The 27,859-nt window shown below is 40.8% G+C and overlaps 1 protein-coding gene across 1 annotated transcript; it reads left to right on the top strand.

Moving 5' to 3' along the window:
* The first annotated feature begins 734 nt into the window (after positions 1–734).
* On the top strand, positions 735–26,333 carry LOC124276987 (F-box only protein 21-like). Its single transcript, XM_046712645.1, has 13 exons — positions 735–922; positions 8,823–9,068; positions 9,819–9,943; positions 11,435–11,524; positions 12,311–12,505; positions 13,616–13,752; positions 16,550–16,683; positions 17,383–17,527; positions 17,718–17,897; positions 19,595–19,717; positions 21,785–21,855; positions 22,390–22,547; positions 25,885–26,333. The coding sequence occupies exons 1-13, from the start codon at positions 735–737 to the stop codon at positions 26,061–26,063; spliced, it is 1,971 nt and encodes a 656-aa protein (XP_046568601.1). The 3' UTR covers positions 26,064–26,333.
* The last annotated feature ends 1,526 nt before the right edge of the window (positions 26,334–27,859 follow it).

Below are 27,859 nucleotides of genomic sequence, written 5' to 3' on the forward strand. Positions count from 1 at the left end.
CTTTACCGGCTACAGCCATGTAATTGAAATGTGGCCTTCCTGGCAATAGTCATTTTTGAAATGTGGCTTTCCCGGCAATAGTCATTTTTGAAATGTGCCTCATATTAGCTCGAAAAAGAAGATCGATTGGCACAGCCATCATATAGCTGGGAAATATATTTCCGAGTGCTACGTAAACCGAGTCAGTAAAGGGTTAAAACATATCCAACAATAACTTGTTTTCTAAAAGAAACCATTTATTTATAAAAGAGAATATTCATTTCCTTACTTTGTTTTATCTAATGTAATAAATTTAGAAGTACATCAAAAACGTTTTCTAGGAAATGTGTTGTATAACATGTTTAATCATTGGATACACGTGAACGTCGTGTATCCTTTATATAGGATCACCTTGGTCACACCATCAAATATAGCAGTCAAGTAAACGTGCACCGAACTGTATATTACATAAATGGTTATATAAGTCCTTGGGGAAAACGAAACGTCGCACGTGCCAAGGGATCAGTTGTAAACAAATGTAACACGTGCAGGCTATGCTTTCTTGATTTTGGCCAACATTGGTCATATAAAACTGGGAAATTTGTTCTACAGTTGTACACTTACAACTGTAAATATATTCGACCTCACCATGGTTCGGTTATATGGAAAAGTAACCAGTAGCAAATCTACAAAAATATAAAAACAAATAACATACAATATACTACAATAACCGCTCCCTCAAATGGTAAACAAATATGGCGGTCACACATGGATTGGTCGACTGTCAACCTTGGATACTCGGTATTCCAGAGGAAATATGGGATCATATTTTCATGTCAGGTGTGTTGGATCATGTCGATCTAACGAATATTTCCGGTACTTGCAAATACTTTCAGAAGATATGTAAGAGCAACGAGTTATGGCGAAAGAAACTGCAACAAAGGTAGGTTTATGTCACTTTGTTCTACTTTACCCTTTCCCCAATGACTTCATGAAATTCTCCATGTTTATAACTGCTCCGATCCCATCCTATAGGGTGCACTCTTCGGGTTTCAGTGAGGGCCTTGGACGACATGCACTAAGTTTTGTCTTTGGGTCAGTTAAATGAATTAATATTCTTGTAACGTTGTTTGTCATGAGTTTCAAAACCAGACTCGCGCCCCCAGATTCTGGTCCAGTGAGCAAACTCACTTCATGAAAATTATTTATCTTACACTAAATTAACATGTAAGTAAATGGAAATTGCGTCAAGTGTCCGAATACTTTTTGCACGACTGTATGTATATGGCCTGTCAAAACTGTCTGGGTAGGAATGGCAATTTGTGTAGAGGCCAGGACGGGAAGGTACGGCGCTCTTGTCGAGTGGTGTCCTGACTTGGACCTAGTTACCCACAAGATGACCTGGGCCAGTGATTAGTCATGTGATAGATTCTTTCATAACTATAACTTTAAAACTGTTTAGTTACACTGCAAGTCAGTAATCATGGTAATGTTTGCATTTCTTTTTGGCTATGCACACATTCCTTCTGACTTGTATATGTTTGAGCAGAGATAAAGCTTCAGTCAACTTAGGGGATACTTTATCAGATGTTATTTCAGTGAAGCTAAAAAACTTTTGCCTGAAATCCGGTAAAACAATTCCCAAATGAACATTTTGTACCCAGATATTGAGATCTGCTGTGGATATCTTGGTAAGGGAAGGTTAGTTATGAGTTAGGTATCCTAGTAGTAAATCTGGACTGCCCAGCCCCACTGTAATTGTGTCATATCTGTTATGATAATGGAGCTTGGGGTGGTTACTTTTTTCATTTATATGAATGTATATTAGACTTCTAGCACCTCACAGGCAGCTTTGGTTATCCGGGGAAGTAATGTCCATTATGTTAATATGTTATATCCACTCAGAGAATGCCCGAGTGGCGTTGAGTTCAGATCTCTGTAAGTGGCTAGTAATGTCACGATTCACCGATGCATCAGTGCAAGCTGTGCACGATATGATACACGATTCATTTGCCTTAGTATTGATTCATATTTTGACATATACCGATTATTATTTTGATCTAGCACTAATATTTCATGTAAAACATTTTTTTGTTAAATACAAACCGGACATTATTAATAGTGAACTTAACACATTTTTCTCTTGTAATTTTGTTATACAGAACATCAGATATGACTAGACTTGGTGAGTGTGGTTGATGGATAGTTGGCTGATACTCAGACTTCCCTTTTCTAGTAATCTCTACCAAAATGTTTGGTGACTGAGCTACGGTATGAGCTTGCCATCCAGTAATGGCTGTTTGTTACGTGCCAAATATCAGAAATGTAGTATCATATCGTGACCTAAGTATCGAGATACGTATCGTATCGTGACTTCAGTATCGAGATACGTATCGTATCGTGAGGCCCCTGTATTGTGAGGTGAGGTGAAATTGGGTTTAACGTCGTGCTTGAGAATATTTCGCTCATATGACGACGTGCATGTGTGTGTATGTGTATGTGCGGCTGCTTGTACTAGCCAAGACTGAAGCTGGTTTTATAGTGCTAGCTCACTGAGATACCATGCCACAGTGTAGCATGAATACCCCACTCAGACACAGTATACTGACTCCAAGCCGACCAGTTCTTGTTGTACCCATTAATGCCGAGAGCCAGGCAGGGACCAACAAGTACCATATTTTAACGTCTTTTGGTATGATGTGGTCGGGGATCGAACCTGCGACCTTCTGCTCTCCGGTCGGACACTCTAACCACTACGCTACGGAGGCGGTCCCTGTATTGTGACATCCCCAGAGCTTCAGATAACTTTTTGTCATTGAGTGATGTTCTCGCTTGTGTTCATTTCAATTGGGTATCCTAATTTTCCTTTGAGTAACGATATGGCTGAAATATTGCCGATGTGATGTTAAATATTAACTCACTCACTCACTCCTTTGAGTAACCAAATAAATTGTACCCACCTGACTCAAACTCATTTGGGGATTTTGCCATTTTCCATTAATTATAAAACTATGATAAAGTTTAAATGTTGGTTTACGGTGTTTGTTATTTATGTTTGATCTGTAATTTGAGAAACCATAAGAAAGACTGCAAGTTGCCACATTCATGTGCTGAAAAAGAACCTCTCAATATACCTCAGTTATTATATCTCACCTCAGTAACACTCGAGCTAAGATTTGACAGTTTTGTGTGTACGCATGTAAGAGTAAATTTATTGAGTATTTACAAAAATTTAAGCGTACTTGTACCCAACAGACATAATAGGAACTGAGTTTTCACTTAAATATTTGCGTAATTTACGCAGATACGCAGGTTATCTGTACTTCAGATCCCTATAAGTGGCTGTGTTATTATTTTTGTTTCGTAGGTTAAAAGACATTAACATCTATGAAGTTTTGTTCTACATCCATTTTACTATAAGGTTGTGGATGCGACTCAGTCATAGACACCACAATCTCACTTTGTAGAGTTTAACTCACTAGGTGTGTCAGATACATGAGACTGTGGGTTCTAATCACTGTGCTTGTGGGTGAACATCCCACAAAACTCCAACTCTAATCCAGCTTCTAATTGAGTACACCACGAATTGAGTACAAGATAGAAAATATTGTCCTTAGCTTATCAATGCTATCACCATTCTGTTCCTGCCTATCGGTCAGATCTCACAAAACACTATGAACCACCACGACAACTTCGATCTGTAGATCTGCGTCTCCTCTGTGTGCCAAAACCAAAGCTTAGACTTTTACAACACAGCCTAAGCTTGCCCCCAATTACAAACTTTGTAAATACCAGTGGAGTTTTGTTAGCGTTATGAGCATTCACCTGCATTATAAATGCTCTTTTTATTATTATTATGATAATTACATCTGCATCGCTCATGCTTTTCCTCACACTCTCTGATTTAAATTAGATACTTTTCAAAGTGGTTTAACCATATCCACTCTGTTGTTATTGATGTACCTTGTTGTGGCAAGTGCATTAAATCAAAATCAGGTTCAAAATGGAAAGTTGTTTTGAAAATCTTGTTATTTAACAGCCTTAGACCTGAATGTTATAACGTGTATATATATATATGCTAGGTTTAATGGATGGTTGTAGTTGGAATCGCAAAACTGAATCACAAGGTTGACATCCTTTCCACATGCACAACTAAGTATAACTTGTAATCATGATAATAATAATGATAATAGTCAATGTTTATTCTGATAAGAGGAAATGTTTGAGTTCTTTACAATATTTATCTGTCAAACAGATAAATTGCAATATGTCTACGGTCATCTGTACTGTGAAGAAAATTAAGTATTTTATGTGCTATTAAAATTGTCCTTTCAAATTGTAAAATTCACCTCAATATTTAAAGGCACAATGAGCAGAGGTAGTGTAACCATGGTAGCTGAGCTCAATGTTTAATATGTATATGGTGCCATACTTCTTCAATACAAAGGTTACAAGTGTTGGCTAAATTAGAACCTTCACCTTTGATTTCTAACCACTATTGACATCATGATTATATGGTTGTTGAAATTTCCTCCAATGTCACTTTACCCATTGAATATGTTTGTAAATGCTTGGCCACAAGTGAAGATCCAGGTTAGAATTAGTGGTCAGCAACATGTTTGTCGTAAAGAGGCGACTAATGGGATTGGGTGGTCAGGCTGACTGACTTGGTTGCAAGTCATCGTATCCTAATTGCGTAGATCGATGATCATGCTGTTGATTGTGGATTGTCTGGTCCAGACTCCATTATTTGCAGACCAATGCCATATATCTGGAATATTGCGATCTTAAACAACAAACAAACAAAAATGTAAATGCTTGGCACTTCCTCACTGAAATGAACCGCCTCCGTGGTGTAATGGTTAGAGCGTCCGCCCAGAGAGCGGAAGGTCGCGGGTTCGATCCCCGGCCACGTCATACCAAAAGATGTTAAAATGTGGTACTTGTTGGTCCCTGCCTGGCGCTTCGGCATTAATGGGTACAAGATGGACTGGTCAGCTTGGAGTCAGTATAATGTGTCTGAGTGGGGTATTCATGCTTCACTGCGGCATGGTATCTCAGTGGGCTTGCACTATAAAACCAGCTTAAGTCTGGGCTAGTACTTGGATACTTCCTTCCATATGTTCACAGTATATGAACATTCACATAACAGATGTATTATTGTTTCGTGAGTGGATTCACAGAAAGAGCACAAGGGAGAATCAGTATATTCCATTAACTGTAATTTGCATTTAGTTATTAAAATATTATGAGTAATCTTAAAATGAAACCACCTTTGCTGTATGCTCTGTGTGCATCTGTTTGCCATTAAATAAATATTAGTCCACTCTTCTTTGTTGTAATGTAGTTTCAGAATATCCTCCCATTTTATTTGGCCGGTATGGCTGACTTGACGTTGTGGCACAAGGGTATTATAGAAGGCTTTACTACTTTGTTTTTTTCCACAAATACAGGATATGTTAATAATAAGAGGTAATATTGGGCTTGAAACTCAGAACAGGTCTTTCCTATATCACTTATATGTTTAGTTCTGCAGTAAGCCAACAACGCACATTACATACCTTCAAGATGCAGAAAGTTTACCTTCGGTATTCCATATTTTTTTTCTATATCAGCTTTTTGTAAGAAGTTTCCATTAAGACCTAAGATATCGTTAATGAAATGTATTCCCCTTTTTGCCATATATTCGTAATAAACAAATTTTCCCTCTATTTGTATTTTATTGTTGAACCATAGAGATTGGCAGAGAATATCGGAGTTCTTCTACCTCTGAATAACTTTTCTTAAGGTAATGGCACCATGCCAATAATATATCTTTCCAAAATGGGTTTGTAACATTCAGCATGATATGGTTACGTACATAATCTGTATCAGCATAACATAGTTTAATCCTATCAGGTATGCATTTATTGGTGATAGAAATACAGTTTAAATTTTCAATGATAAGCCTTTTGATCCACATTAATTTTTGTGCATTTATGGTATTTTTTATAATAGGTACACTAATGCCTCCATCCTTGGGTTTTTGAGACATGATTTCTCGCTTTACCTTATCCTTATTGTCCTTGCCACACAAAAGTGAAACTATTTTTTTGAAAATTTTGTATTATATGGTCAGGTGGGCTAGGAATTGATGAAAATAGATGGTTTAGTTTTGGTAATAGCAATGATTTCAAGATGACGTGTGGCGTCATGTATCTCAAGGACCAAAGATTCATTTCTTTATAGATTTTTCCATCCAAGGTTACTGTAGTATCATCAGCAAATTGGGCAAGAAGACTTTGAATATTCCCTATCTTTATTCCCTTGGTTGTTTTGATTTTTTCTGATTAATAAGGCTGACACTTCAGCACAAAGAATAAAAACATAAGGTGATATTGGGTCTCCCTGGCGACAGCCCCTGGTTATCTTAAAAAAGTCACTTGCAAAAACATTTACTATTGCGCTAGATTCAATATCATATGTACACAAAAAATATGTACCCATTTTTGTAAGCTTGGTCCAAATTTAAAAACTTAAAAACATTTTGCATAAATTTTCTGTCAACTGAGTTGAAAGCCTTTTCGAAATCACCGAGTAGTGATAAACCTGGAATTCGGTATGATTCTGTATGGTCCATGATGTCATATATTTGTCTAGTGACTTCCCCTATATACCTTCCAGGAGTGAAACCTTCTTGATCCTCATTTAATAATATTCTGGGGTATTGCCTTTATCCTATTTGCAATCACAGCTGATGCTAATTTAAATGACGTATTTAGTAGTTATATAGGTCTCCTTGCTCGGCATTAATGGGTACAACAAGGACTGGTTGGCTCGGAGTCAGTATAATGTGTCTGAGTGGAATGTTCATGCTTCACTGCGGCATGGTATCTCAGTGGGCTAGCACTATAAAACCAGCTTCAGTCTGGGCTAGTACAAGCAGCCGCACATACACATGCATGTACATCATCATATGAGTGAAATAATCTTAAACGTTAGACGTTAAACCCCACCTCACCTCACCTCACCTCACCTCACCTCACCTCACCTCACCTCACCTCACCTCACCTCACTGAAATGAAATGAAATGAAGTTATTAGTTCAAATTATTGTTTCTCTATAATGTAATAAAAAGAAATTAGATTTTCACACCCCTTTAGTCATGGTAACCAAATCTAAAAAGAGTCATGTCGAAGATGCTCTTAAAAATGGTGTTTTCTTCTATTTCCCATCAGGCCAGACCAATTCTTTTTCTTATTTTACGGATCCACCGGTTGTATTTTTTCAATAATAAGAAAAAAAAAAATAATAATTTTCCCCGCTCAAAAAATGAAGTCCTTCTGTTTTTATTGACCAAAAATGTAAACTTACACAAAAATGTTTGTTTTGATTGTTCTTTGCCCCGTATACACTTCATAAATTTCCAAAAATAAAATACGTTTAGTATTCAAAAGGAATATTACTTTGAATGGTGATTTTTATTTTTTATTTTTTTCCCTCCTGCCTTTAGGTTTTCTGAGGACAAAAAAACGTAAAATAAGAAATGAAATTGGTCTGGCCTCAACATGATAGAAAAATGAGGATTGCAGGTTATAAGTTCAAGTTATAGTTTTTCTATAATGTAATCCAAAACAATTTGCACTAGTGGCGTACCTACTTAGGTTGTCAGTCAAGACATGATGAGGTCATTTTGCAATGATGTCATTTTGGATGACCCTCCTAATTATGCTGAAAGGCCAGTGTTCGTGGAAGGAAAAAAAGCTTTGTGTTCCTAAAACTCACAACCCCAAGAATCTTGTGTGTGCATACTCAGCAGGGGTATGCCCGAGTCAGTAAACAGCGAGGTCTCTAGGGGTGTGTGTGATCCCCTATAAAAAATTTGAAATTTAGACATCATTTCCTTCCATTTTAGAGCATGTTGTCATCATTCGCAAGTCAAATTAGCTGAGAGAAACTTTATTTTATTTTGTGGTTTCCTTGGGGGAAATATGTTTTTCGGTTACTTGTTCCCAGAACACAGAATGCTTTGTGTGCAGAACACGCAGGTAGAAAATATCATGCATGAAATGTAGATTTATTTGCGTGAAACACACAGGTTTTTGCTTGAAAGTGTGGACTTTGACTGCATGTGATTCACGGTATCAAGCAGTAAATCTGAAAGATCATGTGAAGTGGCATCTCAAAACAATTAATTAAGAGAATTTGGCCTGTATCATAAACTGGAAATGTATATGTGTATAAATGATTGCTTGTTTCTACATTTGGGCTTATAGCTGTGTTTTGTATTGTAAGTAATATTGTCATAGCCCATGTTTTGAATTGTATATATTATTGTTATAACCTGAATTATGAATTGTCATAAATATTGTAATGTTAAAATGTGTATTTGAAGACTTTGCTTTGGGATGTGACTTTGTGTTTATAATGGACATGGGTGCATGTGTGAACTTCTCTCATCACCCTGTGGTTGAAATAATGCTGATGCAATGTTAAAATTTCAACTCACTCTAGAGGTGTTAATATAATTGATGGAGTGACTGTAGTTTTACATCGCTTTTAGCAAAATTCCAGCAATATCACAGCGGGGGACACCAGAAATGGGCTTCACACATTGTACCCATGTGGGCAATCAAACCCGGGTGTTCGGTGTGACGAGTGAACGCTTTAACCACTGGGCTACCCCACCGCCCCTGTAAAATATGAACAATAATGGGATGAGGCTGACAGCTTTGGTACAACTAAAAAAAACCCCAAACATAAATAATCAAGGGTCAAGGGCATTACGTTAGGCTCTGTCATGAAACTGGAACCAATATTTTCTTCTTTTATCGAATAGTATACACTTGTTCTGTTCTGTGCAGGTTTCCAAACTTGTTTGACCATTTCGACAGAGGAGCCAACAAGTGCTGGCAAGAAGTGTACAAGGGTCGAGTGCAATATGGACGAAGATCGAGAAGCATCGTCTCGGGGCTGTCGTCCGAGTACTACAACACTCAGGAGATATCAAAGGAAGGCTTCGCTCAGTTTCTCTTACTCCTCGAGGAACATGAGGAGGCGGGAAACTACATCATGGACGAACTCATGAACATAGTGCATGATGGGAAGAAGTGAGTTCAAGTTTTTGTCATAATTTTTCCAAAACGCAATTGTTGGTTTAGTTATGAATTACAGTGTCAAGTGGACAGTTATTTATTGTACTGGTCATAACTTGTGCTCAGATAGATTTGTGGGAAGGCTTGAAACCTTGGTTGATTGCGTTGATTTTCAAGCTGGAATATTGCTGAGTGTAATAATCAGCAACAAATGAATTAATCTAGAAATACGAGAGTTAGATGGGTAGGCTTCAAATGTTAGGTGAGTGAGTATGGTTTTTCCCCGCTTTTTGCAATATTCCAGTAATATCACAGCAGGGACACCAGAAATGGGGCTCACACATTGTACCATGTGGGGAATCGAACCCGGGTCTTTGGCATCACCAGTGAACGCTTTAACCACTAGGCTACCCCTCTGGCCCTAAAATGTTGGGCATGTCACCTTATATTATTTGGAAAATGGGAACACTATTTCTTGTCTTTAGAAAGTGTGAGTACATTCAATCTAACAATGTATAACTGTCCTCTAGGCACATCAAATGTTTTACACTTAAATGTCTTTATTCATATGTCTCATGAGCTCAACATTCCATTAATACCGAGTTTGGGGCAGAATAACAAAAGTGCCATCTTTTCATATAGTGAAAAGGGATCCAACCTGTGATTAGATCAAAGCTGTTAGATTATCTATGCACAGTACAATATTGTTGAGAATTTCACTCTGATGTTTGCAAAGACCAAATTTTTGGTATTTCTGTTTGACAGGAGCCACAACCTGACAGAAAAATACTATGCAGAGAAGGTCCTGAGATATTTAAGTCAGATCCATTTGGCAAAAAAATGGCAGCAATACCTCCAGTTACCGGAGGCCGAACAGAACCTGGAGCTGGGTAGGTACTTCAGGGGTAGATGTTCCTTGTATAACAGACGTGAAGATCTGGGTTAGAATTGATCTTCAGTAACCCATGCTTGTTGTAAGCGGCGTATATCGATGCTCATGCTGTTGATCACTGGATAGTCTGGTCCAGACTCGATTATTTACAGACAGACGCCATATAGCTGTAATATTGCTGAGTGCAGCATAAAATTCAACTCACTCACTCAATTACCTTGTATAACAGTGCCTTATGCAGTTAGAATAGCACATAGTTTATTAGACTAATGCTTAGTCTCTGAATATATATAATTTTGATAGTAACAAAGAAGCCCATTTAAATTGAAAAGGAGCCCAAGGCAGACCCGAGATTCTGAACCTGAGGAAATCTAGACTTGCTTTATTTAGGGCTTTAGCACTGCAGAGAGGGCTTGGAAGTAGGGAAAATAATGTGGTTCATGGACTGTGAGACAGACTACACTGCAGAGAGGGCTTGGCAGTAGGGAAAATAATGTGGTTCATGGACTGTGAGACAGACTAATAGTTTATACACAACTGGTGTTTGATAGTCACAGAAATATATAAATACATACCTTGTGATGATGTATATTATACAGAGCTACTTTTAAATGTTCTTTTGCAAATGTAAACTGTCCACAAACTGAAAAGGACATCTGTAATGTGGAGTATGATTCATATGTTAAAGATAGGAGGTTCTGAAACTGGATAGAATGTTATAAAGCTGAAAGAAAATGATGGAGGTAAACTTTCTTGATAACAGCTTATTATCCTGCACTCAGGTGGATCAAAAGTATTTCTATTGACACACTCAAATTGCAGAGGTAACAGCAAAAACGTCTTGTAGGAGCACTCACTCACTCACTCACAGTTCTATCTCAGTACCTACTGGGCATGGATAGGGTTATACTGATCTTTATAATTTCTGTAAAATGTGACGATCTGAGGACACCCTCATAACAGGTCATGTTGTGAACTGTCTCTTGGGCCAATCAGTATCACATTTTCAGTATGGGTGCGCGTTTAGTCAGATGGGATGGCTCTCTGAATACACAATATTCCGATCATGCACCCATTCAGTCAGTGGTGCCATCCGACAATCAGTATTACCCAGAACTCCATCAATGTCTCTCACTGTCTGTCCTTCAGGTGCTGTGATGATAGCTCAATGGTGCCATCCGGCAATCAGTATTACCCAGAACTCCATCAATGTATCTCACTGTCTGTCCTTCAGGTGCTGTGATGATAGCTCAATGGTGCCATCCGGCAATCAGTATTACCCAGAACTCCATCAATGTCTCTCACTGTCTGTCCTTCAGGTGCTGTGATGATAGCTCAATGGTGCCATCCGGCAATCAGTATTACCCAGAACTCCATCAATGTCTCTCACTGTCTGTCCTTCAGGTGCTGTGATGATAGCTCAATGGTGCCATCAGGAAATCAGTATTACCCAGAACTCCATCAATGTCTCTCACTGTCTGTCCTTCAGGTGCTGTGATGATAGCTCAATGGTGCTATCCAACAATCAGTATTACCCAGAACTCCATCAATGTCTCTCACTGTCTGTCCTTCAGGTGCTGTGATGATAGCTCAATGGTGCTATCCAACAATCAGTATTACCCAGAACTCCATCAGTGTCTCTCACTGTCTGTCCTTCAGGTGCTGTGATGATAGCTCAGTGGTGCCATCCGGCAGTCAGTATTACCCAGAACTCCATCAATGTCTCTCACTGTCGGGGCGGTGGGGTAGCCTAGTGGTTAAAGCGTTGGCTCGTCACGCCGAAGACCCGGGTTCAATTCCCCACATGGGCACAATGTGTTAAGCCCATTTCTGGTGTCCCCCGCCGTGATATTGCTGGAATATTGCTAAAAGCGGCATAAAACTAAACTCAGTCAGTCAGTCAGTCTCTCACTGTCTGTCCTTCAGGTGCTGTGATGATAGCTCAATGGTGCTATCCAACAATCAGTATTACCCAGAACTCCATCAATGTCTCTCACTGTCTGTCCTTCAGGTGCTGTGATGATAGCTCAATGGTGCTATCCGGCAATCAGTATTACCCAGAACTCCATCAATGTCTCTCACTGTCTGTCCTTCAGGTGCTGTGATGATAGCTCAATGGTGCTATCCGGCAATCAGTATTACCCAGAACTCCATCAATGTCTCTCACTGTCTGTCTCTCACTGTTTGTCCTTCAGGTGCTGTGATGATAGCTCAATGGTGCTATCCAACAATCAGTATTACCCAGAACTCCATCAATGTCTCTCACTGTTTGTCCTTCAGGTGCTGTGATGATAGCTCAATGGTGCTATCCAACAATCAGTATTACCCAGAACTCCATCAATGTCTCTCACTGTCTGTCCTTCAGGTGCTGTGATGATAGCTCAATGGTGCTATCCAACAATCAGTATTACCCAGAACTCCATCAATGACCAGTTGGATGAGATCGCAGGGATGGTGAGACGGGAACTGAGTCGGCGGGCGCCAGACCACCCAGCATGCAATATGGAGGATAACGCACTGGGGGTGAGCAAACATTTATTCAAGCACTCATCATCTGTCTGTAATGTTTGTACAATTTGAAAGACACAATTTGGTCTTGTAAATCACCTGATAGGTGAAACCTATTGGGATCCCAGATAAATGTAGGTCTTCTACATTCTTTTCTTGTCATACGCCTGGAATTTTGGTTGTCCAGCATGTTGGTCAGCATGTCATTGTGCCAAGAAGATACGTTTGGTCCAAATGTATTCAAATTCAATGCTTTGGTTGGTTGGTTTGTTGGTTTATTGTTTAAGGCCGCACTCGGCAATATTCCAGCTATATGGCGGCGGTCTGTAAATAATCAAGACTGGACCAGACAATCTAGTGATCAACAGCATGAGCATCAATCTATGCAGTTAGGATACGATGATATGCCAGCCAAGTCAGCGAGCCTGACCACCTGATCCCGTTAGTCACCTCTTACGACAAGCATGGGTTACTGAAGATCAGTATTAACCTGGATCTTCATGGGTTTATTCAATGTATAAAAAACACTGCAAAAAAGAGCTGCAAAACTACTATGATGTTACTTATCTTCAAGTAGATTTTATAGATGTGGCTCTGCAGTATTCACAAAATATGTTCAGCAGCTACTACATGGTATCCCTATTGTGATCCACTGATTAGCATGTCCGCCTGTCTGCTGTCATCCATCTGGTTTTTTTTATTCTGGAGCAGATCTAAAGAAAACATTCAATAGTTCTCAATGAAAATTTTAATACCGATCAATTAGAAAGTGAACTCGTACCACCAGTTTTTATAAGTACTAACAGACATTATATTTTCATTCTCTTAATTGGAGGTATCCAAAGGCAATAAGCCAAAAGTAGGGTGTAATAGCCAAACTCAGTTTCTGACTTGAACCAGATCAAGGGGGAATATGGCATCTCCTGAGGAGTCTTGTAAGTAATTTGTATACATACTTGATTTAGGGGCGGTGGGGTAGCCTAGTGGTTAAAGCGGTCGCTCGTCACGCTGAAGACCAGGGTTCTATTACCAGCCGCTTCATGGGTACAATGTGTGAAGCCCATTTCCGGTGTCCCCTGCCATGATGTTGCTGGAATATTGTTGAAAGCGGCGTAGAACCAAACTCACTCACATACTCACTCTTGATGTATTTTGTTTTCAGCGATTTCAGAGCATCTGTGGTCTCCTCAGCAATGCCGAGTTATCATGGAGACATTAAACTATATATTGTTTGACAAACTTGGATTCTGTGGCAATGAAGAGAATTACTACGACCCCAAGAACTCCTACATCAATAGAGTAAGAAAGTGGATATTTATGGGCAGAATAGTCTTCTACTGAAGTTGCTGAATAAGATTCTGGCTACAGATTGCTGGGTTGAAACCTTTGGTTGATACTGGTTGTAACCATGAACATAGGGTTGAAAAACCTTGGGCTAATGATTTAGGACAGGTGATCACCATAGTTGACTAAGTGGGATAATCAGTCACCAATGGCAAGTATGGTAGGCTTGCTTGTAACCATGGACAGTTTAGATGGGCTGAGGTGGTTACCACAGGCAATTTCTGTAAAATGATTGGTCAACATAGGCAAGTAATGCAGAAAGTTTGGTCACTATAGTCAACTTAGGAAGGAATGTTGGCCACTATTGGCAACTAAGGTAGGAAGGTTGGTCACTATTGGCAACTAAAGTAAGAATGTTGGTCACTATAGGCAACTAAGGTAAGAATGTTGGTCATTATAGGCAACTAAGGTAAGAATGTTGGTCACTATAGGCAACTTAGATAAGAATGTTGGCCACTATTGGCAACTATTGGCAACTAAAGTAAGCATGTTGGTCACTATAGGCAACTAAGGTAGGAATGTTGGTCAATATAGGCAACTTAGATAAGAATGTTGGTCACTATAGGCAACTTAGATAAGAATGTTGGTCACTATTGGCAATTAAGATAAGAATGTTGGTCACTATAGGCAACTTAGATAAGAATGTTGGTCACTATAGGCAACTTAGATAAGAATGTTGGTCACTACAGGCAACTTAGATAAGAATGTTGGTCACTATAGGCAACTTAGATAAGAATGTTGGTCACTATAGGCAACTTTGATAAGAATGTTGGTCACTATAGGCAACTTAGATAAGAATGTTGGTCACTACAGGCAACTTAGATAAGAATGTTGGTCACTATAGGCAACTTAGATAAGAATGTTGGTCACTATAGGCAACTTAGATAAGAATGTTGGTCACTACAGGCAACTTAGATAAGAATGTTGGTCACTATAGGCAACTTAGATAAGACTGTTGGTCACTATAGTCAACTTAGGAAGGAATGTTGGCCACTATTGGCAACTAAGGTAGGAAGGTTGGTCACTATTGGCAACTAAAGTAAGAATGTTGGTCACTATAGGCAACTAAGGTAAGAATGTTGGTCATTATAGGCAACTAAGGTAAGAATGTTGGTCACTATAGGCAACTTAGATAAGAATGTTGGCCACTATTGGCAACTATTGGCAACTAAAGTAAGCATGTTGGTCACTATAGGCAACTAAGGTAGGAATGTTGGTCACTATAGGCAACTTAGATAAGAATGTTGGTCACTATAGGCAACTTAGATAAGAATGTTGGTCACTATTGGCAATTAAGATAGGAATGTTGGTCACTATAGGCAACTTAGATAAGAATGTTGGTCACTATAGGCAACTTAGATAAGAATGTTGGTCACTACAGGCAACTTAGATAAGAATGTTGGTCACTATAGGCAACTTAGATAAGAATGTTGGTCACTATAGGCAACTTAGATAAGAATGTTGGTCACTATAGGCAACTTAGATAAGAATGTTGGTCACTACAGGCAACTTAGATAAGAATGTTGGTCACTATAGGCAACTTAGATAAGAATGTTGGTCACTACAGGCAACTTAGATAAGAATGTTGGTCACTATAGGCAACTTAGATAAGAATGTTGGTCACTACAGGCAACTTAGATAAGAATGTTGGTCACTATAGGCAACTTAGATAAGAATGTTGGTCACTATAGGCAACTTAGATAAGAATGTTGGTCACTACAGGCAACTTAGATAAGAATGTTGGTCACTATAGGCAACTTAGATAAGAATGTTGGTCATTATAGGCAACTAAGGTAAGAATGTTGGTCACTATAGGCAACTTAGATAAGAATGTTGGCCACTATTGGCAACTAAAGTAAGAATGTTGGTCACTATAGGCAACTAAGGTAAGAATGTTGGTCATTATAGGCAACTAAGGTAAGAATGTTGGTCACTATAGGCAACTTAGATAAGAATGTAGGCCACTATTGGCAACTATTGGCAACTAAAGTAAGCATGTTGGTCACTATAGGCAACTAAGGTAGGAATGTTGGTCACTATAGGCAACTTAGATAAGAATGTTGGTCACTATAGGCAACTTAGATAAGAATGTTGGTCACTATTGGCAATTAAGATAGGAATGTTGGTCACTATAGGCAACTTAGATAAGAATGTTGGTCACTATAGGCAACTTAGATAAGGTGGGAATATTGGTCACTATTGGCAACTAAGGTAAGAATGTTAGTTACCATTGGCAACTAAGGTAAGAATGTTAGTTACTATTGGCAACTAAGGTAAGAATGTTAGTTACTATTGGCAACTAAGGTAAGAATGTTGGTCACTATTGGCAACTAAGGTAAGAATGTTAGTTACTATTGGCAACTAAGGTTAGAATGTCGGTCACTATTGGCAACTAAGGTAAAAATGTTGGTCACTATTGGCAACTAAAGTAGGAATGTTGGTCACTATTGGCAACTAAGGGAAAAATGTTGGTCACTATTGGTAACTAAGGTAGGAGAATGATCGTAATAGGCAACTAAGGAAGGATCACCATCGGCAGCTAAGGTCGGAGAGTGGTGTCTGTGTGATAGATCAGGATAGGCAACTTAAGATGGTATGGTTAAGTACAGTTGAAACGATAGTACATACAGTTTGAATATAAATGTAGCCCAGCTGGCCACTGCCTGTCACTTACTGTTTCACTTGTCTGATAATGTGTTATATCTTTAGATCATTGTTAAAACACAGTAGTACTTGTAGTTACAATTTTCAGGTTCTGGAGAGGAAGAAAGGGATCCCTATCACGCTGTCCATCGTCTACAGAGCTGTGGCTCGGAGGCTGGGGGTCGTGTGTGAAGCCATCAACTTCCCGTCCCACTTTCTTCTGCGGTGGCTAGTTAGGCCCATGTGAGTCAGTATGGATGACGAAACGGTCTTTAAGCAAGGGAGTCATGGTAACACAGTTGCCTAAGGCACCATAATTGGTTGTTGAAGCATGCAAGTGTATTGATGACAACTTGTTTATTGCATAGAGCAACATTTGAGCGTCCACCCAGAGACCGGAAGGTCGCGGGTTCCATCCCCAGCCGCTTCATACCAAAAGATGTTAAAATATGGTACTTGTTGGTCCCTGCCTGGCGCTCGGCGTTAATGGGTACAACAAGGGCTGATTGGCTCGGAGTCAGTATAATGTGTCTGAGTGGGGTATTCATGCTTAACTGCGGCATGCTAACACTATAAAACCAGCTTAAGTCTGGGCTAGTACAAGCAGCCACACATACACATGCATGCATGCCGTCATATGAGCGAAATATTCTGAAGTACGACGTTAATCCCCATTTCACCTAACCTCACTTGAGTAGCTTAATAACAGTGGTAGCAATGGGGTAGTCTAGTGGTTAAGCATATGCTTGTCACATTGCAGACCCAGGTTGAATTCCCTACATGGGTACGGTGTGTGAAGCCTTATCCTAGAATCAGTCGTGATACTGCTAGAATATTGTTAAAAGCAGCTTTGACTTATACTCACTCTCTCCTCTTTTCATCGCATTGAGCGATATTTTAGCAACTGTACGAGAACTGAACTGTTTCTGTGTGTTGTTTCAGAGCCCCTGTCAGTCAGCAGTATGTGTTTGTGGATGTGTTCCGTGCAGGTCGCTTCATGCAGCAGGATGAATGTTGTAGTGCAGTCGGTATTCCCGAGGGTCTCGCCTTCCAGAAGGAACACTACATGTCTGTTCCACCCAAGAAGGCAAGTACTAGCCAGCAGGAAGACTGTCTGGCTGTGTTAGTGTCAGCTCATACCCTCCAATTGGGGACTGATGCTGATTATGATTAGCTTGTGAAGATATTCATCATTATAGAATAGTGGAATGTGACAATATCCAAATACCCTGCTAGTTAGACCTAGTTACTATGGTAACACTGATTTCCGGTTGTAGGTTTTGGAGCGAATGGCCAGGAACTTGGTCGGTATCGGCCGCCATCAGAGTCAGCTTGGTGACGGACTGCTGTGTTTACGCAATGCCCTAGATCTCTTCCTTATCATCAGTCCTGACGACCTTGAAATGAGGCTGCTTCAAGTCCGCATCAACCTCCATCTCAACATCAACTTGCCCGATGTGAGTATCAGTGCTATGGACACAGGCCAACATTCTAAATTAACGTCAGTCCTTAGGCCCGAAGCCGACTGAAAACCCACAGCTTTTGTTTTCTGCAGACAGCTTTTTCATCCCCAATAACTAACAGTATTATGTCCATATTAAAACACAGGGCCTACACATTCTGATCAGGACTCAAAACTTTTTATAGTTCTGGGTCCTTACATCCTCGATAATCTCCAGGCTATATGTTACGATCACTCTCCACTATACCCTGGATGCATCCACAGCTTGGCCCGATGATTTTATTACCTCCCTTGGCTGGCTTTTTATCCAATCAGGTGTCTACGCTCGGAAGTTGAGCGAACCAATCACAACTAACTTTCGCTTCCTAAAAAACTTGGCAACACAATTGATGCAGAGGTACTCTGAAAGAGGTAGAAGGAGTTCTTTTATATATTTTTTGAAAGTTTCAGATCTGTCAATTTGTCTGTATTATTTCCTAAAAAATCTGAGTGGCACTGCGTACAAACCTTCGCGACTGCGACCGCTATCTTTGTTGACACTGGCAAGCTCGGATGTAATGACGGCTTAGCTTATTGGCTACTGTGAGAATGCATAGCCAGCAAAGGGAGGTAATATAATTATCGGGCCAAGCCGTGGATGCATCCATAGTATAGTGGAGAGTGATCATAACGTATACCCTGGAGATTATCGAGGATGGGGCCTTAGGGCCTTAGGGCCTTAGGGCCTTCAACTTTTCAGGGTTAAGGGCAAACACTGCCACAGTCTGGACACTGAAATAAGTTAGGGTGAAAACTCTTCAAGAACAGCGAGATGCAACTCCTATATAATAAACTTAATAAGGGGCATTGGGGTAGCTGAGTAGTTAAAGCATTCATTTTTTATGCTAGAAGACCATGAAGATCCGGGTTAGACTTGGTCTTCAGCATCCCATGCTTGTTGCAAAATGGGATCGGATGGTCTGGCTCGCTGACTTGGTTGACACATGTCATTATATCAGGGCTCCAGATAATTTTTGAACACCAGGAGAACGTACTCCTTATTTTTTCAATATAGGAGTACTTGAAAACCTTAACCTACATTTAGAGTACTGAATGGAATTTAATGGAGTATCAGTAATCTTGTTTCGTTTCATATATGCACCACAAAATTGCTAGTCTTGTGTAAACAGGTCAATATACAATAAAACAATACTTTTTTCAGATAAATATGTCTGTAAATGATTCTAAGACCGTACACCTTTGCCGTGGTGCGTATCTGCTATGTTTTATAAATTATTTCCTACCGTATCGTGCAAATGTTTTATCTGTACATACGCTGATACAGCCCTTATCTGGAGCCCTGTTATATCCCATTTGTGCAGATCAATGCTCATGATGTTGGTCACTTGATTGTCTGGTCCAGACCCTAATATTTACATATCGCTGCCCTATAGCTGGAACATTGCTGACTGTGGTGTTAAACAAACACAAACATCATATGGAGTCACACTCCTTTAAAGTTGCCCTATGGCTGAAGGAAAGCTGGTACAACGTTAAATACGAACTAATGCAATCTCTCGCACTTATTTCAGGGTTTCCAACAAATCACACAATGGAATGATACAAAAGTTAAAATGGACAATGAGCACAGCTGACAATTGTATCACTGTTTGTTTCATTTTATACTGTTTAATTCCTCGACTTTTCTGACAGGTGATCGACAGTTTGCAGCATGTGGCTGACCTTGACCCTACACGTATGGGGCTGGTGGCGTACCTGCTACAGGAGGCACAGGTTCACATACAGGAAAACAAGGACACAGAAAAGAAGGAAAAGGTAACTTTCCCCAAACTGCACAGGGGGTTTCACCAGACTCAAACCTGTGAAGATCCAGGTTAGAATTGGTCTTCAGTAACCCATGCTTGTCATAAGAGGCGACTAACAGTAACAGGGTCGGATGACACATGTCATCGGTTCCCAAGTGCGTACAGTAAAATACCTTTATAACGAATTCCAAGGGACTACTTAAATTAGTTCTTTATATCCGTAGTTCGCTATTCACTTTTTTATATGATAATATAAGGTTTATTCGGGACTTTTAAAACAGTTCGCTATAGCCGTCAGTTCGTTATATCCGTGTTTGTTCTAAAAGTATTCTACTGTATATCGATGCTGTTGATGTTGATCACTGGATAGTCTGGTCCAGACTCAATTATATACAGACCACTGCCATAGAGCTGGAATATTGCTGAGTACAGCATTAAATAATATACCAACCAACCAACCAGACTCATGCAGGGGAGACAACCCTCTCTTCTCTGTGTGTTCCAAATGTGGTACAGTTTCTGGACCCACTTTCACCAAGATCGTACTAAGACAAAGAGACAATGTTCAATGTATGTTACCATTGTTAACATATGCTAAACTCCAGTTTGGTGTTTAAAACATGGATGCATTTTCTGCTCAACCTCATCTTGTCTTCATCTGATTATAAACTCACATTCTGGAGTTTTCCTCAATGATTTGATGGTTTCAGCTCAAATTTGGCCATATGGGGTTCAAGTTTGTTAAAACGTTGCACGCAGGAAAGTTGTTATCCATAAAGTTTGATCTATATTGTACGTTGAAGGCATCTGGTGTGTTTTCTTTAACTTGGAAAGTACCTTTAAAGGCCAGAGGTCTAAAACAGGCATAGATGGTCACCTCGGGAGGAATGGATTTTTGTTCAGAGCATTTTGATCACAAATATTGAAACATACAAAAAATTGTTCACAGGTTTCCAATCCAATTATCAAAATGGCCATGGTTGCAGGCATATTTGTTTGTTTGTTTAGTGCAAGGTTGATATATGTGCAATCAAAAATATGAATTTTTAAACTTATCCTATCTCACGTATTGTACTCTCTCTCTCTTATGTCGACCATGAAGTGGAAACACGCTGTTTAAGCAAAGTTGAACAAAGTTTCTGGCCTTCCTGAGTCCTTTGCCCAAACACTCCCCACCGCTACCGATCTCGGACGGTTCAGTGGTTTGCAAAAAGCATGCAGCACAGCACAACTTCTGGTTGACTGTGTGATTTCCCTGTCTTGTCATTCTCGTTTTGGAGCAGCGTAATAGTAGAAATCTGCGAAGTAGGGATGGTCAGGCGGGTATCCATCGTATAAGATGGGATAAGTATAGTAAATATACAATAAATTTTCAATTTAATACATTTAATTTCGAAACATTATTTTAACTAATCATTAACATTCCTACGAAATGTATATACGACTTTGTGGACGTCTCCTTTGAAAAGAAATTTACTCCTCAGTGTTAATTCAGAAAATGATTGAATATCAAAGCTCTGGTGAAACCTCTCATTGAAGGTCCTTAGCTTTTCAGAAAGTGAAGTGAGTTTTCTAAGAATTAAGCACATTTTCCGGCCCTGACAACGTCCTAGATATGTTCCATCATCAAGTATTTCAAACTCTATTACAGCGGTTCCAAAATCGTTTGTGTTCGATTATGAGAAAATGTGATCAATTTCTTGGTCATTTGGCCACTGCGACCAATCTTCGATTATTTCAATTAATTGGACCACTACTAGTGCGCATGCACGCACACACTTTTTGTCCTGTAAGTTTATTAAGTGACCCCTGAAACTCACGTGAAAATGGGTGAAAATGAACTGTGCATCCTCCTTTCTCAGAAAGCTGTATCCTCCGCCCCTGAGTGCCATCATAGATCAATGATCACTTGATTGACTGGTCGAGACTTGATTATTTACAGACCAAAGGCATATAGCTGGAATACTGCTTAGTGCGGCGTTAAACGACAAACAAACAATAAACAAACTTAAATATTGCTTTAATCATTATCAGTCATCAGCCTTTGTCTAGAGTTTCGGCGATGTTGCTGTTGCAGCCCAAGAGGAAGTTGCGGAAGGACAACAAGAAGGTGGAGTTCTCTGTTGGCATGGTGATGAAGCACAAGAGGTGAGACCCACACACCATGGGGGGATGATATACCGTATATTACCATAGATAAGCCGAATTTTGAAGCCCAAAATTGAAGCCTGAAGAAGAGTAGACGCAATATGATTGTGATTGCTGTGAATAATGCGGACCGAAGTATAAATATCGGTAACTGCCAGTTGTCTTGTGGTCTGAGTTGGACGTGATTAGGACCCCCATCGGGGGTCGGCTTATGTATGATATCATCTTAGATTACCCAGACATCTTTGGTACTGCTCTTTCACCACACACTCTCTAAGGCGGTGAGGTAGCCTAGTGGTTAAAGCATTCGCTTGTCATGCCCATGACAAGGGTTTGCTTCCCCGACATGGGGATAATGTGTGAAGCCCATTTCTGATGTCCCCCGCCGTGATATTGCTCGAATATTGCTAAAAGCGGCATAAAACCATACTCACTCACTCATGGCTGACTGCTTCTGACGTAGGAATTGCTTGTCCAGCTTTAATCCATGTACACTCGATGAAAACCAAGCTTGAGTGACTGCTTTCTGTTTAGGTACGACTACACTTGCGTGATTTTTGGCTGGGACGAGACTTGCCAGGCGACCGAGGAATGGATAGTGCAGATGGGTGTTCACAACCTGACGAAGCAACACAAACAGCCGTTCTACAGCGTCCTAGTGGAAGATGGCAGCAACAGATATGCAGCGCAAGGTAAGTCCAACAACAGCATATATTCCAGGTACTGTTACATCATCTTACACCAACAAATACCCACCAACTCTCACACCTTTGACTTGAGACTCATGATTTAATTACTCATGCCACGCTCTCAAGATAAAACTGATCAATCTCAGCCCAACTGGGTTCTTATAAAAAAATGCACATTTTGACCACTTAAAATCACACAAATAGGTCTGAATGCATCTTTTTCAGTGACTTTTCTGAGAAGGGAATTTGCAATTATGCGTTAGCTTCTCGGGGCCTTTGTCCCGGAACCCCCATCCAGGTTCTTCTGTCCTTGGACCCCGGCTTTTTTGTCTCTTGGGGGACCGTGTGGTGAAGTGGTTAGAGCATCCGACCGGAGAGCGGAAGGTCGCAGGTTCAATCCTCGCCCGCATCATACCAAAAGACGTTAAAATATGGTACTTGATGGACGCTGCCTGGCGCTCGGCATTAATGGGTACAACAAGGACTGGTCGGCTCGGAGTCAGTATAATGTGTCTCTGAGTGGGGTAGCTAGCACTATAAAACCAGCTTCAGTCTGGGCTAGTACAAGCAGCCACACATACACATGCATGCACGTAGTCATGTGAGTGAAATATTCTTAAGTATGACGTTAAACCCCATTTCGCCTCACCTCACCTCTCTCTTGGGGTTTGAAGCTCTGTATAAAGTGTTATTTTTTCTTATCCTGACTCATGATTATTTGCTTTCTCATCCTCTCTTCCGAACGGTCAAGTGGAAACTTGAATCCTTTCAATTCCCTTGAAGTGAACGTACAATCACTCACCCTCAATTACCTCCCTTGGTTTCCCGCCAAAACCGGCACGTGAGCTTGTAAGTAAAAGGAAGTCCCCTCCGGCAGAGACGACATCGCAACATAAGAAACACAGGGCGGCCTCTTCAGGGAAGCAGACCTCGTCATCCAGGCATTCAGACCTCGTCATCCAGGCATTCATCTAGATCATCCCACTCTGGTAGATCTTCGAGGTCATCGCTACATACTCCCATGCAGCGTTCGTCAACAGATGTTGGTGTGCCTGGTGCTGAAGCAGATAGTTCCAGCCCTTTAGGTCCTCCAGTGTTGCAGCCTGAGGTCTTCCTTGCAGCGTCGCAGAGAGCTTCCAGTCCTGAGATACTGTCAGCGCAGATCAGAAGTATGACATCGCCGATATCATCGTCACAGTCTACCCCTGGCAGTGATGCTGTGAGATCATCGAATGTGGTACACCTTTCTGTAAGCAGTCTACCGAAGCCGTTGCAGAGCCAGAGACAGCAGAAGTCAGGCGGGAACCCGTTAGCGTTTGCAAACACTACCCCGTCAACGAGGCCGACAGACGAGTCAGTTGCAGTAGTCCCGCAGCTGCATCCGATTACCAACACAGAGGTCCTCAACGCTGAAGACTTTACTGATACCATAACCCGTAGGGTGATCCAGGCGATGGAGATGAGATTAGACCTGACAAGACGCCTGAGATTGATGAAGATTTCTACCTTGTCACAAGGGTTCACGGCCAGAAGAGCGACTAATCCACAAGTAGCAGATTACTTGTGTCATTTGAGATCCACTAGACATCTGAAGGGTTCCACATTGTCTACTTATCTTGCGGCAATCAGCTTGGTCATCACCATGAAGACAGGGGTGAAGTTTACCAAGGTGCCTGAACTTGTAGCCCTGCTGAGATCTTTAAAGTTAGAAGATCAACAACAGAAGTTCAGGGCACCAGCTTGAGACCTCAATATAGTACTACAGCACCTCATAAGTGAGGTATATCAGCTGCTGACACAGACGACATTTGACTTATTAACTCAAAAGACGATATTCCTCCTCGCCTTGGCTACTGCAGCTCGGATGTCAGAGATACACGCCCTTGACTTCAACCGTACGAGATTCGACATGGGAAAAAGGGAAGCAGTTCATCTAGGCCTTAGATGGGACTTTATAGCCAAGAACCAGCTACCGGGACAACCGGATCGTCAATTCTACGTTCCGGCATTATCAACCATCCTGGGTCCACAGGACACTCAAGATCTATCATTATGCCCGGTCAGAGCGCTGAAAATCTACTTGCAGAGATCTGCTACGAGAAGGAGTAAGTTCAAGCATCTATTTATCCCGCTATCACCCGCTACGGCGGTGGAAGTCTCCCGTACTACGGTCTCCTTTTGGATCAGAGTGGTGATCCTAAGAGCCTACACAGCAGCAGGGTTAGAGCCTCCAAGAGCATCTAACCCACATGAAGTAAGAGCGTTGGCCTCGACACTCGCCCTACATGGAAATTGCTCAATATCATCTATAATGGAAGGCTGCTTTTGGAAGTCAGACACTGTCTTTGCTAATCACTACCTGAGAGACATCTCCACGGAAGATGTATCTGGAATACATCAATTCGGCCCTCTAGTCGTAGCGCAGCAACTCACTATGCCGGCCAGATAATGAAGAAACTCACCCTTGTCACGCAGATTCGTTGACGCCAGGCAACTGTCCATTGCCACCGGCTGAGAGTCCATGTTCCCCTGACTTACGAGATAAGTCAGCGCATGAGTGATACATAGACTCAGTTATGGTAATGTCCTTGCCTTAACAGATGGGTCGCGATTCTAGTTTCGGTAATGTTCTTACCGCAAACATATTGGGTCGTTGCAGAATATCTAGATAACAAGGCATCTAGTATACTAAATCCACAAAACCTAGGTTTACTTCTAATATGTATGTATAAGAAGGTGGTCCCCCAGTTAGCATCAAGAAGATATTGAAGTTAGCCGCAGAAGAAGAAAATTCCCAGGGGGTAAATCAAGCGAACGCTGACGTGAATAATCATGCAGGGAATCCCGTAGGTGGCTGACCCACCACCTTTCCGTCGGTTTCAGTAAGCAAATAATCATGAGTCAGGATAAGGAAAAATGTGTAATTTTTATGATAAAATTAATATTTTATACTTATCCTGACTCATGAGATGAAGTCCTCCCAACCGTCCCCTCTCACCACACGGGTTTCCCTGTAGACCTGTGTGGGGCATATATCGGAGAGAGTGAGCACAAAAGCATGGCGATGTCACGTGCCGGTTTTGGCGGGAAACCAAGGGAAGTAATTGAGGGTGTGTACGTTTCGCTTCAAGGGAATTGAAAGGATTCAAGTTTCTACTTGACCGTTCGGAAGAGAGGATGAGAAAGCAAATAATCATGAGTCAGGATAAGTATAAAATATTAATTTTATCATAAAAATTACATGATCATACTATCAACTACTCTTTTTTCTGATATAAGATCAAATACACCCAGGCTGGCATCAAGTTTGAAATACTGATCTATCTGACTCTTTTTCCAGAAAACATGTTGTACACAGACAGTCCTCATGAGATCCAGCATCCGGAAGTTGGTCGGTACTTCCAGGCCTTTACGGGCACGTACTACATCCCCAACCAGGAGAAACACAGCGAGTACCAAGACGATGCCGACGTGACACGCGCCCTCCTCCAGAAATATAACTCCCACAAAAATGTCTGATTAGGCTGGAATCAGTGACTGAAAACACATGGCATTGTAATTCCTTTGTGCCATTTCTGGACGAACTTGTCACAGAAAGTGCACCTGTGATTATCACAGAAAGTGCATCTGTGAGAAGAGATTTGTGTCTGCCTACTGTCATGTGACCGCTCCATATTGGGAACTCACAGTTCTTTACATTGGGTAGGGCCGGTGGGGTAGCCTAGTGATTAAAGCGTTTCGCTCGTCAAGCTGAAGACCCAGGTTTGATTCCCCACATGGGTACAATGTGTGAAGCCCATTTCTGGTGTCCCCCGCCGTGATATTGCTGGAATATTGCTAAAAGCGGCGTAAAACCATACTCACTCACTCAAAACGTAGGATAGGGTGTGTTGTCATCTTGCAGCATGACTATGGAATAGCTAACGGTCGATTTAAAAGATTCCCGCTTTATGGTCAGCTACTCAGTCATTTTTATTCGATTTATACTAATCTCATATCTGTAACAGCTCTAAGAGTATAGCCCCCACCAATAAGTTGTAAGATGCAGCAGACTAGATTGGGTGGTCTGACTTGGTGACTTGGTTCTTTACATATATCATATTCCAGTTGTATGGATCGATGCTCGTGATGTTAATCACTGGTTTGTTTGGTCCAGACTTGATTATGCACTCCTGCCTGAGGATTATTGCTGTGTGAGATGTGAATAACAACAGACTTAGCATTTACATCACATTCATGGGCATTGTTTGTACCCTCTCATGGCAAGTGGGTTTCTATATTCTTATTCAGTTGATACATGTGACTTAAACTGACATTTGTTTCCATCGTTTCCTCTGCTTAGCCCAGGTGGCAGTGCAGAAATGTCAGTGGCTTGTAAATTAAAATGTTCAAAGTTCCTGTGTGTGCACAGGTGGCTCAGTATGTTGAAAGGGATGCTCAGATTGAAGTTTGTGTTCTAAACATCAGTGGTGTTTGTGGCATTCAACCTGTGAAGATCCAGGTTATAATTTGTCGTCAGCAACCCATTGGATATTGGATATTTTTTTTTTAAATTTTAATTTATTATTTTTATAGCGCACTAATGTATGCTCAAGGCGCTGGTAATTTTCCCCCGATCATTGGATGTCAATCTCAACGACACATCTTATTATCAATCTCAACTCCCTGGGGAGTAACCCATGCTTGTTGTAAGAGACCACTAACGGGATCAGGTGATAAGGGTTCGATTCCCCACATGGGTACAATGTGTGAAGCCCATTTCTGGTGTCCCCCGCTGTGATATTGCTGAAATATTGCTAAAAGCGGTGTAAAGCCATACTCACTCTCTCGAGGGTTCATTGTATATGAAGGTTGATAAAACACAGTCAAGTCATTCTATTGATCTCTACGGGTTATGACAGGGAACTTCTGGTACTATTGACATGTCTTTTTAACATGAAGTGACTCTTTTCTTACCCAAAAGATCACTGCAATAAGGGTTGGTATCTCTGAAAACTCCGCGGAGTTGTTGGGTATAAAGAATTCGTTATTTTACAGAGTATGAAATAAGCCAAAAACCCAGCCCGACATCTGGGCTGGTAGCTTCAAAAACTTACCAGCCCAGAAGAGATTTAACCAGTCCTTCTTAAATACTTAATAGACAGTGCCAGTGGACATGCTATCTGAATATTTTTTTCCACCCGTGGCTACCTGAAAAAATAGACTGTCCGGCAAAAATCTAGCCCGTCTCGGGCGGTCGAACGGGCCTTATTTCATACACTGTATTTTACCTTACAGGGGCAGTGGTTAAATTGTTCGCTCGTCACAATGTGTGA

The sequence above is a fragment of the Haliotis rubra genome, unplaced genomic scaffold, assembly GCF_003918875.1.
Source record: "Haliotis rubra isolate DU_JTF1 unplaced genomic scaffold, ASM391887v1 Scf1054, whole genome shotgun sequence".
Classification (NCBI taxonomy): Eukaryota; Metazoa; Mollusca; class Gastropoda; order Lepetellida; family Haliotidae; genus Haliotis; species Haliotis rubra.